The following is a 13,859-nucleotide window of genomic DNA, read 5'->3' as shown; positions in this document are numbered from 1 at the left end:
CTTGTTAAATGCTAAAACGTTTTAAATTTTATTTTCCCTTTTCTTATGTTCATCTTTCGAACCTCTAATCAAATAAGTGGTTGAGTCTAGCAACGCAAAATGCATATTTTTTCTTTATGTTCATTGGCCTTGAGATTTTGGCCAGCAATGTGTGTGTATATATATATATTATCTTATTATGGTTAATAAGCGTCATGGTTATTATGGTTGCATCATACAACGCTTATCATGAGCTAGTTAATAGTTGTTTTTTTTATCCACTATTTGTTCTGTCATGTATTTCTTTTAAACTATAATAATTATTAATGCACGTTCTTTTTGGTTGTCGTCGTTTTTTCATGATACTTATTATTTGTACATTCTTTTGCCATATATTGCAAATTATATATTGATTATGGTTTTGTGTAGTCTGGTCTGCAGTTTTAGTAAAACAGAAGTTATTTGAAAATATTCATATATAACTGTTGGTCTTTCTGTGTTTTATTTCTTACTGATTCAGAATATTTGCACCATGTTTCCATCAGCTTTTAAAAAAATAAATTTTAATTTTACTTTGTGTATATTCTAATGGAGGTTCGTGATCGAAGACACACCAGATAGGTATATAATCACTGTCAAAACCGAAGCTTGCATTAAAATGTGAGCGTTTAGTACTAATTTCAGATTAACATATACATAAATGTGCAATATCACCAGCACCGTGCAGAGAACATATCTGTGTCAATTTTAAATAATTAACACCACACAGTTACAATGTTCTACAAATTCGTATGGTTTTCTTATCTTAGTCGTTGTGCTATTATATCCAAAGTTCTTACTTTTAGCATTTAGATCTCCTATTATAATCAGTCTTTGGTCATGTTAATTTAATTTATTTAATAGGTTCACATCTCTAGTCTTAGAGGACGAGCAGTGAATTCTTGCTTCTGTGATACCTTCATTATTTGTTGGGTTTATATCTATTGCAGTACATTCACGTGTTGTTTCAGTCACTATTTGTGGCCGTAAATATTAATTTATATGATAATACTATTCTTATGTTAAGGTCTTTTTCGTTTAATCGGTCTTTTATGATCAATATTAATATATTGAGCTGTGTGTTTTAAGTTATGAATTATTGGATGGAACGATCGATGCGAAACGTTTACTTGTTATTGTAACGAATAATGTGATACAATCTTGCTGGTTGTATGGGTTTAAATTTTTTGAACACCCCCAAAAAGCTTTATTTTTACTGCTTCAATTACTTGGTTATTTTCAGTGCTAATATTAGTATTGTTTGATGTTTTCGATATCTCAGGTTGCGGTATATTTTGTGGTTGTTTATGTACTTGTTTTGTGTTTTTATTTGGTTTTGCTTCTATGTTTGTCTTTACTAGAGGTTAACATTGGTTGTTATATAACATTGTTTGTTACCTGCTGTGGACATCAGTGGTGTTTTAATTGATCTTTGTCTTTTGTTTCTGTCTCTAATTTCTGCTGTCGTTTGTGTAATGTAATTTACTGTATACTTTGTAGTTTACCGTATGTATTTACTTAAAATTACAACAGTACAGATCTTCATGTTCCCTTGGATATAATGTATTATGATGGTTTTTACCACAACCTACACAGCGTGGGAGAGATTTACAGGTTGCGGTGATGTGTCCGTTGTGCTGTCAAATAAGTTACATATGGAAGTGTCAGGTATCATTTGGACCTCTTCCTCCTTCCTGTACTGTATTTTAAACTGAAAAACGCGAGAGAAAAATAGTGTTATCTGGCTTGAAGGCATCACAGCCTTTAGCAAGACATTTGATTCCCGCAATTTTTCACTTGATTTACGTCTACGGATTTCTGTTGCTAATTGCTATTCTCCATATATTTCTGTTATACCTTCAATAATGTTTGTGTGCTTGTGATGGTTGTGTTTGTATTGTTTTATTTTTAATGTTGTATTTCTATTTTATTTCTCTGTGTTCTGTGACGATAACAGTCATTACTCTAAAGTTATCTATTGTTGTAGGTGTTTCCTATGTTTTGAATGTGTGTTTTAGTATCTATACTTTTCCGATGTATTTGTGTGTTTTTAGTGGATGTTTTTCCACAATTTCAATTTCTTTCTCAGTATTCATATTGAACTAGTACCTTCTTCATATTTTTCTTGTTAGGGGAATTTTATTTTTATCTATTTGTTTTTAGTTTCCAAAAACGTGTATAACCTTTGTTGGTAAGTAAAACTAAAGAGTTTTGTTGCGGACATATCCTGAGCCGATCTTTGAATTCAGCAATACTCTACGTTCCTGGGTGTTTTGAGGAAGCGATCTTGGGTGTATACTCAAAGCTCTTCTGCATGTCGGCCTGGCATGGCCAGATGGCTAGGACGCTCGGCTCATAATTATAATCTGAGGGTCGAGTCACACTAAACATGCAGATTGAACGTCGAGCGCTCTAAACACCAAAAATGTCTTTCAAAATCGTTACAAGTACTTTTACTATTAAATTATACATAACGATGATTATTAGTAAATATAAATAAATCGATATGACTAAAATGAGTATACAACATGCTATCTTTTCATATAATACTCACAACTTATAGGCAGGATTATATTTGAAACCTAAAAATAATAATAAGTAGGTATAATTGTATCTCGAGACTGATTTAGATTAAACCTAGTTGATATTAATTCTATTTCCATCATTCTTTATCATATCATAATGATATATTAATTATTTATTAATTGCAAATTGATTGTGTTTTTAGAACTATATGATTAGAATGAAAATTCTTCAAACAAATGATATAATAAAACAAAGGTGCGCTGACGTTCACTGAATCTATATCATAAAATTTATTGTATATGAAAATATATGTCATAACGAAAGATGTAATTCACAATAAATATTTCACACAGCAAACTTCACTAACTTTATTCACATTTGTGTAGGAGCAGGGGATCTGTCTCTCAAACTCCAGGTCGTACTGATGTGCTGTACTTCGAGATGCATCGATTTTTACATTATTGTAAGCTTTGATAGTGGTACTATCAACAAATTTTGGTGCAAGTGATTCCAATTATCACACATATATTAGTAGTAAAAAGTAAACACTATTTAAAAAAAAAAATTTTTTTGTACAGTGCTTGTGGTGTATGAATTTATGTCACATAAAATGAACTAATTCGGGTACATCACTTACCTTCTTACACAAGATAACCTATTCTCATTCAGTGCTGGCCTGTAAGTGTGTACATTTTTCTTTAGGCATTCCATAAACAATAATTTCTCCCCTATTGGAATTGGAAGATTTCAATATCTATCTCTCATGCACATCATCTATTAATCAATCGTGACATTGTATGAACACGTGATTCATATGGCTTCCTATACACTTCTCTATTAAACTATTACTTCTCAATTGACAGCATTTATTTTAATAAACTCTTTTGTGTGTCTAGTGCTTCTAGTGTTACAATATTTTTTCATGAAGTGGTTACTTTATGACATTAGTTCATTCATTCCAATAATTCATACGTCGACATTTATCAGTTTATTCTCGTCGCTATAATTCTGCATTTTAATTTCATGAACCTTGTTTTGTGCATTGAATTCCCAATTCACATCACCATTTCATAGATCACACCACTGACATGCATTTTTCCCTCAGGCCTCATGAGCAAGCAACCAAACAATGGCTCTATCGACTTTAGTGCTTTAAGTGATTGGTTTGGTTTGCTTTGAATTTTGCGCAAAGCAACACGTGGAATATTGCATTAGCCCACTCTAATTTAACAGTGTAAGACTAGAGGGAAGGCAGCTAGTCATCACTACCCACCGCCAACTCTTGGGCTACTCTTTTACCAACGAATAGTGGGATTGGCCGTAACATTATAAAGACCCCACGGCGCAAAGGGCGAGCATGTTTGGTGAGACGGTGATTCGAACCCGTGACCCTCAGATTACGAGTCGAATGCCTTAACCACCTTTGAGTGATTGATTGTTACGTGAGTAAAACTAAATCCAGAAAAATTGCCCAGGCAACTCGACGGTGAATCTGTTGGCTTTACTTGTTGGGAGATTGAAAGTTACGAGTCATCCTTTGTCCCCAGACATTTTCAATGCTCCTCCTGAGTTGGTTGAATCTGTGCTGCATAACAATGACTTCGTCCGTCTTTTCTCCCACTTCCAGAGTTTACCATTCCCTGCCATTCACAGTCTGGGGAATACCCTAAGACTAATTTGGGCTGTATGTATCTTGTGATGTTTTATGCTTTTCCACTACCTTTTATTCACCTTCACCAAATATTCGGGTACATTTTGATCAATTTGTCTCATAATTAAATGAGATCAGCATGCCATATCTCTGAGGACTTCTGATTAATTTTCCCTTTCTGAATATCAGGTATACTATTTCTTTTTAGATCAACAGTTGTTAGGTTTTTTGCTACCTATTTGGAGGGCATTTTATATCAAATGTTCATCTAATTCATGCTCTACATTTTTGCTTAGGTCTTACCCTAACAACCCTTTTACAGTTAGTTTTTCATACATTTTGGAGAGGTTTCGGCAGATATTTATTCTCCTTTCTTCCACTTTAGCCTGCATTTAATCTTTGGCTCTGGTATTATATACGTAGTTTCTTTGTTATTAGGACCTCTTAGATAAAGATGTAGTTTTGCCTCGGGCCAATTTCCCTTCGTTTTTTGGAGATATACGTGTGGCACATTTTCTGAGATATTAAATATTTGGCACAGTCTCTGAAACTGTAGAGTCTTAACTATTTGTAATGATCGTTATAATAAATTGTAATTTTTGTATATTAAATAAGAAAAAAAGTTGGATGTATCAATGTTTTGTCAAATATCATAAATTAATACTTATCAATATTTGATTAATTTCTCAACTAAAATTAAAATTTCCGGTTACGTTAAATCCTAATACGTTACGACAGAAAGTGTTCCCACCCCTGCGTCCCGAGTGGTTTTTTGCTCATAACTTAAAAAGTATCACGATTAGGCTAATAGAAGTAAAATATGTTATAAATATTATACTAACACATATTTACATAAGTGTTTATATAAATTAAACGACAAATAAACAGTTTATAAACAAATAACCAAAAATAGGAGAAGCAGAAAGTGTTCGTAATTTCAGAACGTGTGAAAAAACTGATATTCCCGTAAAAATTTTGTTTAGTTTGGCGAATAAACTACATTATACCATTCCAGAACTAGACATTGGGTTGATAATTATTGGAATTTAGGCAGTAAAAAATGTACTTCGGGCAATTTAGCGCCGTCTCCGTCATTATCTGCTTTAAAAAAACCGAATTATTGTAAAATACAAGTCTCGTGTGTCTCTTTCCGGTATTGCTACACAACTTAATGTGCTGAAATCTACTGTTCAAAGCATAATTGTCAAGTTTAAGCTTACAGGGTCAACTGCTGATCTCCCTCGTTCCAGACGCCCCACTAAACATCGAGAGAGAACCAAGAGGAGTGTGTGTGTATTGTTTTACAGCAAAGCCACAAAGGGCTATCTGCTCAGCCCACCGAGGTGTATCGAACCCCTGATTTTAGCGTTGTAAATCTGGAGACATACCGCTGTACTAGCGGGGGGCAGAACCAAGAGGAAGGTAACTGGTAAGGAAAACTGGGGTTGAAGTAAGCACCGCTATAGTTACGAAGCATGCCGTTCTCATAGAACTCCATATTTAAAGCATATTCATTTAGAAGCACCATTCAGGTATGCAAGAAAGCATATAAACCCTTTACCTATTGGAAGAGTATTCTTTGGTCAGACGAGACTAAAATCGAGCTTTTCGGCCACAATGATGTTTGCTATATTTTCCGTAAGAAGGGGGAACGAAATCTTCCAAAGAACACCATCCCTACAGTTAAACACGGAAGTGGCTCGATCATGCTATGGGGTTCCTTCAGCTCTTCTGGTATAGGCAGCCTTCATCGCGCCAACGGAATCATGAAAAAGAGAAGAGTACGCTGATATATTAGCAACTTATATCAAGAATGATGCTCGGAACTTGCGGCTTGGGCGTCGTTGGATCTTCCAGCATGACAATGTCCCTAAGCACACATCGAAATATGTGCAATCCTGGTTGCAGAGAGACCACATAACCGTTCTAGAGTGGCCATCGCAGTCACCCGATCTCAACCCAATTGAAAATGTTTGGCATGAGTTGAAGACCAGAGTTCATCAGCGTCATCCGAAAAACTTGCAAGACTTGGAGGCCTTCTGTAAAGAAGAATGGAAGAAAATACCAGTCGTGTACTGTCAAACAATCATGGAGGGCTATGAGGAAAGATTGTGCCAAGTTATTCACCTGAAAGGCTACACAACTAACCATTAAAGTAGACGTACGAACACTTTCTGCTCCTCCTATGTTTGGTTATTTGTTTATAAACAGTTTATTTGTCGTTCAATTTACATAAAAGTGTATGTATATGTGTGTTAGTATAGTATTTACAATATATTACACTTTCATTACCCTAACCGTGATACTTTTTTAAGTTACGAGGAAAACACTAATCACGATGCAGAGGTACGAACACTTTCTGTCGTAACTATAATGCTTTGGGGCTTGGCTGCGATAAATTGTAATATGTAATAATTCTAAAACCCTGCCCCCTTTAAAATTGACAAAAACTGCTAATTGCGGTATTGATTTGGGCACCCTCTGCAGAGCAAACATCGCCCACCTAAAGCAATTCAGACTAATGCTGTTTAACGTGTCAGCTGAGTTTTTGTTTCTTTTTCTAGTTTTCAATTTTATTCATTTTAAAAATTGCGTAATATATTATTTAAAAACCATATTAAATATCTGAAAATATTTTACTCATAGATAATATGTGATTCTTTTCGTTTCTGTTTTTGTCTATTAATGAAAGTAGTTGCTTCTTTTACATAAAACATTGTCAAATTATTCTGTTCCTTAGTAAATCCTTATAATATCAGTAAAATCTAATAATGTTTATCCAAATCACTTCTTATTAAACATTTCTAAGCACTGTTTGTAGGAATATTTTCGAAACACCTTTGTAATTTATATGCCGTAATAAAAAGTATTAAATTAATATTTCTAAAGTTTATACGCCATAGTGATATATGTTAAGTTGGTGTATATTGTATACTTTATGGTAACAGCTATTCAATTGGTATTTTATGACATGTATATTGTACTAATGTTTTTTTATTGGTGCCTTTATAGTTTATATGCCGATTTAATAGAGACACGCAAAATGTGTCGTAGAGAAAGGCTCCAGATAATTTGGAGAGGGGAGCTTATATGAAGCCAGCCTACCTTTATACACACAATATTACTTGAAATGATGCTCTTGTTTGTTAGAAGTTCTTCTGATTCAGTTTTGATGTTCTGGTATATACGAGAGCTGTTCAAAAAATACGCGGACTGACGTCATAAAACAAAATGTACTTTATTTAGAAGTTACAGGTCTGGGACCCCTTCAAGGTACTCTCCTCCCCAACGCACACACTTATCCTAACGGTGTTTCCACTTGTTGAAACAGTCCTGGTACGCTTCTTTTGTAATGTCCTCCAGCTCCTTCGTCGCATTTTCCTTAATCTCGGGAATCGTCTTAAATATTCTTCCTTTCAAAGGTCTTTTGAGTTTGGGGAACAAGAAAACATCGCAAGGAGCAAGGTCAGGTGAGTAGGGGGGTGGGGAAGAACAGTGATCGAGTGTTTGGCCAAAAACGCGCGAGTTCTGAGGCACAAATTTCGCAGCAACGCGGTGCATCTTCAATTTTTCTGTCAAAATCTCGTAACAAGATCCAACTGATATCCCAAACTCTTCAGCAAGCTCCCTAACAGTCAGACGTCGATTTGTCCGCACCAGGGTGTTGATTTTGTCGACGTGTGGGTCGTCAGTTGACGTGGAAAGACGTCCAGGACGCTCATCATCTTCAATGGACTGTCGACCATCCTTAAAACGTTCATGCCACTTGAAACATGCCGTACGCTTCATAGCAACATCACCGTAAGCCGTATTAAGCATGGCAAAGGTTTCAGTCGCAGATTTTCTAAGTTTAACACAAAATTTCACAGCAAGTCGTTGCTCCTTCAGGTCATTCATTTTGAAATCCGCCAAACGAAAAAATCGCACTTCACTTAAAACCGCGTAGCTAATACACAAATGAAGATATCTGCAATCGGGAAATGGCGTCGTAATCAGCTGATCTGTGCGAACCTAGAAACACCAAGCGGATTCCACTGGAACCAACTGGAGCCGCGCAATTCAAACAGTCCGCGTATTTTTTGAACAGACCTCGTAATGGACTCAAAGTAACACTAAGGGATCCCAAACTGTTAACAAAAGACATGAAGTTTGTAGCTTACTCTACTGAGATATTAATATACGTGTTTATGTTGACTGGATAAAGTCCAAAAAGAAGGCCAAAGGATATCACCGAAAATTTCGGCTTACGAAAGACAAAAATTCTTAAACTATACTTGAACTTCAAACATACCATTAAAGCTTTAACCAGTGATTGTATCATATAGACTTTACGTGTTGTCTTCGTTCCGTTATTCATTGTGCAGCTATAAAATGTGAAAATAATCACCTAAACGGTATATCCCTACACCTTGTCTTTCAGAGGATAAGTAACTGGTCTCTATCTGACATGTGTTTAATAAGCATGCAATATATCAACATTATGAGTGAATGATGTCACTTCATGCCTGACATACAGTATACCTACTTCTGTACTGTGATAAAATACACATTAATACCTTTATTAAATATTTTGTTTTTAAGTGCGATGTATCATCTAAGAACATATGTATATAATCCAAAGAAATTTGTCATCTGTGATAATAATTTGATTACATATTAAACTTGCCCTAACAGTTGATTCAAATAACAGTTTCCCGATCATTATTTACTTGATTCGCCTTACGCTTTCTTTCTTGCTTCGTATTGCTTTTTTCCACATCCTTTGTCACTTTATTTGTTGACGTCTTCAAGAAAAGTTTCTTTAAGAGAAATATTTTCTGTGTTGCTGCAGTCAGAACTCAATCTCGAGTCTTCTGGTAAGATAGTTTTATGTTCTATCCGCTATTCCAGTGCTTTACCCATTATGGCTTAAAGCAACAAAGTGTATGCATATCAGTTTTAAAGAAGGGTGTCTAGACTCCGGTGATTTTTATGCTAGGTTGAATGAGTGGAAGGCTTCTGTTTCTTTTTTTCGTTATTTCTCACATCCTATTGTTTTAATATTTTTACAGTTTTCTGCTAATGCAATATTTGTATCCGTATGTTTTTCTTTCTCTTTTAATATCTAATGTTTTACAAATCTCATTCATAGATTAGGTAGTCTATAATGTTGATGTTTACACATTTAAGGTGATCTGCCATATCTATGGGTATAACTTTCAGACTACATTTAACAACATTTTGACAGGATCTCAAGTTGTTTTCATGTAAAACAGGTTTAAGTATTCACACATCACCTTCTATATTGCATTGTATAGCTTGTGTGATATTCTTTTCTTTTTATTATACGGGTAAAATACATACATACTTTACGAGATATATCATTATAAGACAAATTCAGATACCTATTCATGTATAATGACTGAATGTTGGAAGTACATTATGCTTACCCACAGAGTTATTATTGAACTTTTTTTTTTTAATCAGGGCCTCAAGTTAATATTGTACTAAAAATAAAGAGTAAATATTGGTTATTAAAGTCAATAATAAATCAGATAGAGTTTTACTTGTAACGTTTAAAATATTTAATATACTTACAATATTTAATTTTAATTGAAAGTGTTGGTTTAATTATGGTTCAGTGAGAAAAAGTTAAATGTTTGGATAAATACTTGTTTAGTGACTGAAAATAAAGAACTGTGTCCAGTGTTTATGTCTTCTTGTTCTTAATTTATATGTAGGCTGCTTGAAGGTTTGGATTTATGTTTGTTATTTTTTATTACTCGCTTTTTTAAATATTATATTTCTTATTGTTAAGAAGTACAAACAGCTTAGTAATGAACGTTAATACGAGTTCAATATCAAATGTTCTTTCTTTTGTTAATATCACACGTAGCTACCGTTATTTTATTGCAACAGCATTGTGACTGTAAAACAAATAACAATCAACTGTCATTTTTAATTTTTAGGTAAGACTGACACTAAAGTTTCAATTAACCTCTAAAATGTGTTTCGTACACGAGTTTCTGCTTTCTTTAGCTGAAAAGTTAGTGTTACAATCCCTTATTATACCACAGTAAAAACAAAAAATGACAACTCTGAATTTCTCTGTTTGTTTGTTATTAAACACAAAATGTTATCTGTGTTCTGCCTACCATAGGTTTCTAAACGAGGTTTTTAGCGGTATTCATCCCCAGACATACCGCTGTGACACTAGAGTGCTGCAATGTTTTGGAGCACTTCAGGTGCTAATTCATCATCAGCGATTTTCATGCAGATGTACATGGTGGCGCTCATATGTTTTCCAAGTAGCCGTCCCTAACTTAACAATGAAAGTCCAGGGGGAAGACAACTAGTCGAAACCATACATCACCAAGTCCTAGAATATTCTTTTACTAAGAAACAATGGGGTTGGCTATCACATTAAAAATCCCACACAGCTGTTTGTAAGTCAGTCACCCTAACACCTGGTCATGCTAAACCTGTATAAGTATATATTCTAAGTGTAAGTTCAACAAGAGAAAGCAAACCGTTTTAAAAGTCACTTTCACAAATATTACAGAACATTTAAATGCAGAATTGTTTTATTTCTTTATGATTTTGCTCCTCCATTACAGTCCAACAGTATGATTGACGGATTAGAACACTAAAACCTAGGGTTCAGTCTTTGTGATGGAGATGTGAGAACAGGACAGATAGGCTGTTGAAGCTTTGTATTTAACAGTTATATTATTTTGGGTTGTATTTTAAGGTTTTCTTGTTATTATTGTTCTTCGTCTGATATCTGATGGTTTTATACATGCGTGCTCAAATATATTCATTGCTATAAATTATGTAATAAAGAGGGCTGAGTTAGTTATATTAAAACGATTTGAATATGCAAATCAGCAAGCCACTTGACAATCATAATTGATACAAGTGGAGCAGAGAGTATCCGAACTGCATTTTTAACGTTAATTGGCATGTTACGTAGTGTAATACCACCGGAAATTAATCGCGTTTGTGAATATTATTTAAAGAAAACCTCTTTTAAATGCAAACTATCAATACATTCAGATCATAAAGATAACTGTTGCACTTAAGAGCATTGGAAAATAAAGGAAATAATATTAATCAATTTGAGATATTAAGACCATCCAGAAAGAGACATGTAAAAAGTCGTATACTCCTATTGTAAGCATAGTATGAAGTATTGCCACAGGTGAAAATTCACGAACAAAATACCTGTTAACATGTCCCAAGTGAAACGTTTCTCTAATCTGTAACCACTTTATCAATGATTTTTGTCTCTCAGCATTATTGCTGAAATGCTATTTCCATTAAAAAGAATTATCATAAAAATTAAGTTTGGTAAATATTTCTAGCTTGAAAAGCATAAAAACATATTTTTATTACACTTGATTTTAAAACAGTTCAAATGTGTGTTATATTCTTGCTATTTGAAAATAAGTTTTACAGCATGTATGTTTTTATACAGCTTTGGTCAGATATCACAGTTTAATAGTATTCATCTTAATTAATTTCTTTGCACTTTTTGATATACATTGATGGGTGCAAATGAAAGTAATGTTTCTGAATCATTATACAACAGATAATATTTTGTGTGTTCTCACAGTTTGACTTGTTTCAGAATTCTCATGTTAATGTTAACATAATGAACAAATAACTCATTAGGGGAAAATCACAAAACTCATTTTTATACAAGCCACTTCTCGAGAATGAAATGGACATTAATGTTATTCATTACGAAGGAATACAAGTCAAATTTCTAGATATAGCTCTTACGGATTTCTGTGCAATCAGACTGCAGAAACAAACACTGGTATATAATAATCTTCCTACATTACGTAGATTATGGAAAACTGTCGAGATGATGGAGTGATGTAATTTGCATATAATAGCTTTACAACAACGTTTTTTTTTCAAAACACTATGCTACAGGACTATTCTTACGAGGCACTTCAGTGGCGACATGGACTTCAAGAACATTGTAAGGGTCGAAAATAATTTTAATATAATGTAATCAAGGCTATTTTACAACTCACCAAGAGGTAAAATATACGTTGTACGTTGTTCAGTTACGTTCATACACAGCTGATGTTGTGGATTAAAAAGGCTTTAGTGAACCATTTAATGCAAACCTCTGAGTCATATTTTAATTTGTGTTATATTCTGTAAAGTAGTGCCCATGCAGATGTGTAAAGTGGAAGACTTGTAGTTAGCTCTTTGCACAGGCCAAATTTGTTGTAGATTAAATTTTTTTGACACCTGACATAACATCTGATTGAACAAAAAATGGCAGTTCTGAATAGTAGCATCCAAATCAAATGTGCTACTCTGACAATGATGATATACGGCTCAGCCATTGAAAGGTGAGTTCCTTTCAACATACAGTAGCTCAAAATACAAAACGTAGTTCGTGACAGATGGTGTTCTTTTAATTATTTAACAGATTTTAATCAGTTTTATTGCAGCTTATTCCACACTCATTGTTACATTTCTCTGAATTACGTTTGAATGTGTGTTGCGTTTGAAAATAATGAATTATGGACGAAGGAATTCGAAGCACTACTGTTACCAGGGTATAAAGATTCTTTCATCTGACGGTCAGTATCGAATATCTGATAATACTTAGATTCTTTAAACACTGGTGCAGTGTGCATACTTTGATATTTGAGAACGACCCGGGTTGTATGAATATTGAAAGATATATTCAGTCAACTTGTAATGTGAAAGCGTCGTTTCTTCTTGTTCTTTTTCTGAGACCACAGACAATCGCAAATACACTTTGGTCATGTAGAGCACCAAGACAGAATCTCTATCTTGCAACTCGGGATTATCACTTTAATGACAGGTTGATAAAACAAACGTAAGTCTAAAATTTCATTATTATCTTGATCGAGATAAAGGGAAGTATGCAAAGAAGAAATCCTCACGGTACGTAAATTGGTTTCACTTTTTAAAGTTGTACAACTTTGCTTCTAAATAAAAAGGCCATGGAAAGCCCTTGAACTTTTTCAGGTTTATACATGTTTATACATTTTAATTGTAACTAGACTCCGAAACTTTCATGTTTGCTACTGTTAGACGGTTCGTGAAGACTCTATCATTTCCAACCAATAATCTATTATTTATTGCAGTCTTACCTGGATATTTTTCCTTGAACAAATTTGAATCGACAGTATCAGGCATTCCGCAAGACGTATAAAGGAATATCCAGATCCAGAACTTAAGACTACAGTTTACTGAGCATACAGGAAAGCGAAGAACTTTCGGCGATGAAAGTGAATATTGTGTTGAGTAAGGTGAAGATGTTTTATCAAATCTGACAAAAGGTAAAGGTAAATCATTATGCGTTGAATAATGTTCAACCAAAAGCATGATCTGTAACGAAAAAAAATATTCCCAAGAAATTCTGTGAATAAAAAATAAACTTTTATTCGAATTTAGAAAGACTATATAATTTACTTTTGTACTTCAACTAAAGAGTAACACTACATTCTTCAGAATACCCTAACAAAAACATATTCTTATGAACCTTCACTAGAAATAAAATGAAGTCTCATCAGACAATGAAGTGTAGAAGAACAACTTGATAAACGAACGTGACGAGTACAGACATAAAAAATGTTTATAAATGATAAAGAAATGCAAGTAAAGCGGAACATCGAAAAGTATTCTACCA

The 13,859-nt window shown here is 33.9% G+C and overlaps 1 protein-coding gene across 2 annotated transcripts in view; it reads left to right on the top strand.

Moving 5' to 3' along the window:
• LOC143242757 (exocyst complex component 6-like) overlaps positions 1–13,619 on the top strand; it is a 43,784-nt gene extending 30,165 nt beyond the window's left edge. For both annotated transcript variants that reach the window (XR_013023203.1, XM_076486244.1), the window contains exon 3: positions 13,315–13,619. Coding sequence is in view for 1 of the 2 variants with exons in the window: in XM_076486244.1 (XP_076342359.1) it covers positions 13,315–13,348 (34 nt within the window). In the remaining variant the exon portion in view is untranslated. The remainder of the gene's footprint in view (positions 1–13,314) is intronic.
• Positions 13,620–13,859: the final 240 nt, after the last annotated feature.

Source organism: Tachypleus tridentatus, unplaced genomic scaffold, assembly GCF_004210375.1.
Source record: "Tachypleus tridentatus isolate NWPU-2018 unplaced genomic scaffold, ASM421037v1 Hic_cluster_2, whole genome shotgun sequence".
In the NCBI taxonomy this organism is placed as follows: Eukaryota; Metazoa; Arthropoda; class Merostomata; order Xiphosura; family Limulidae; genus Tachypleus; species Tachypleus tridentatus.
This window is presented reverse-complemented; position numbering and strand designations above follow the sequence as displayed.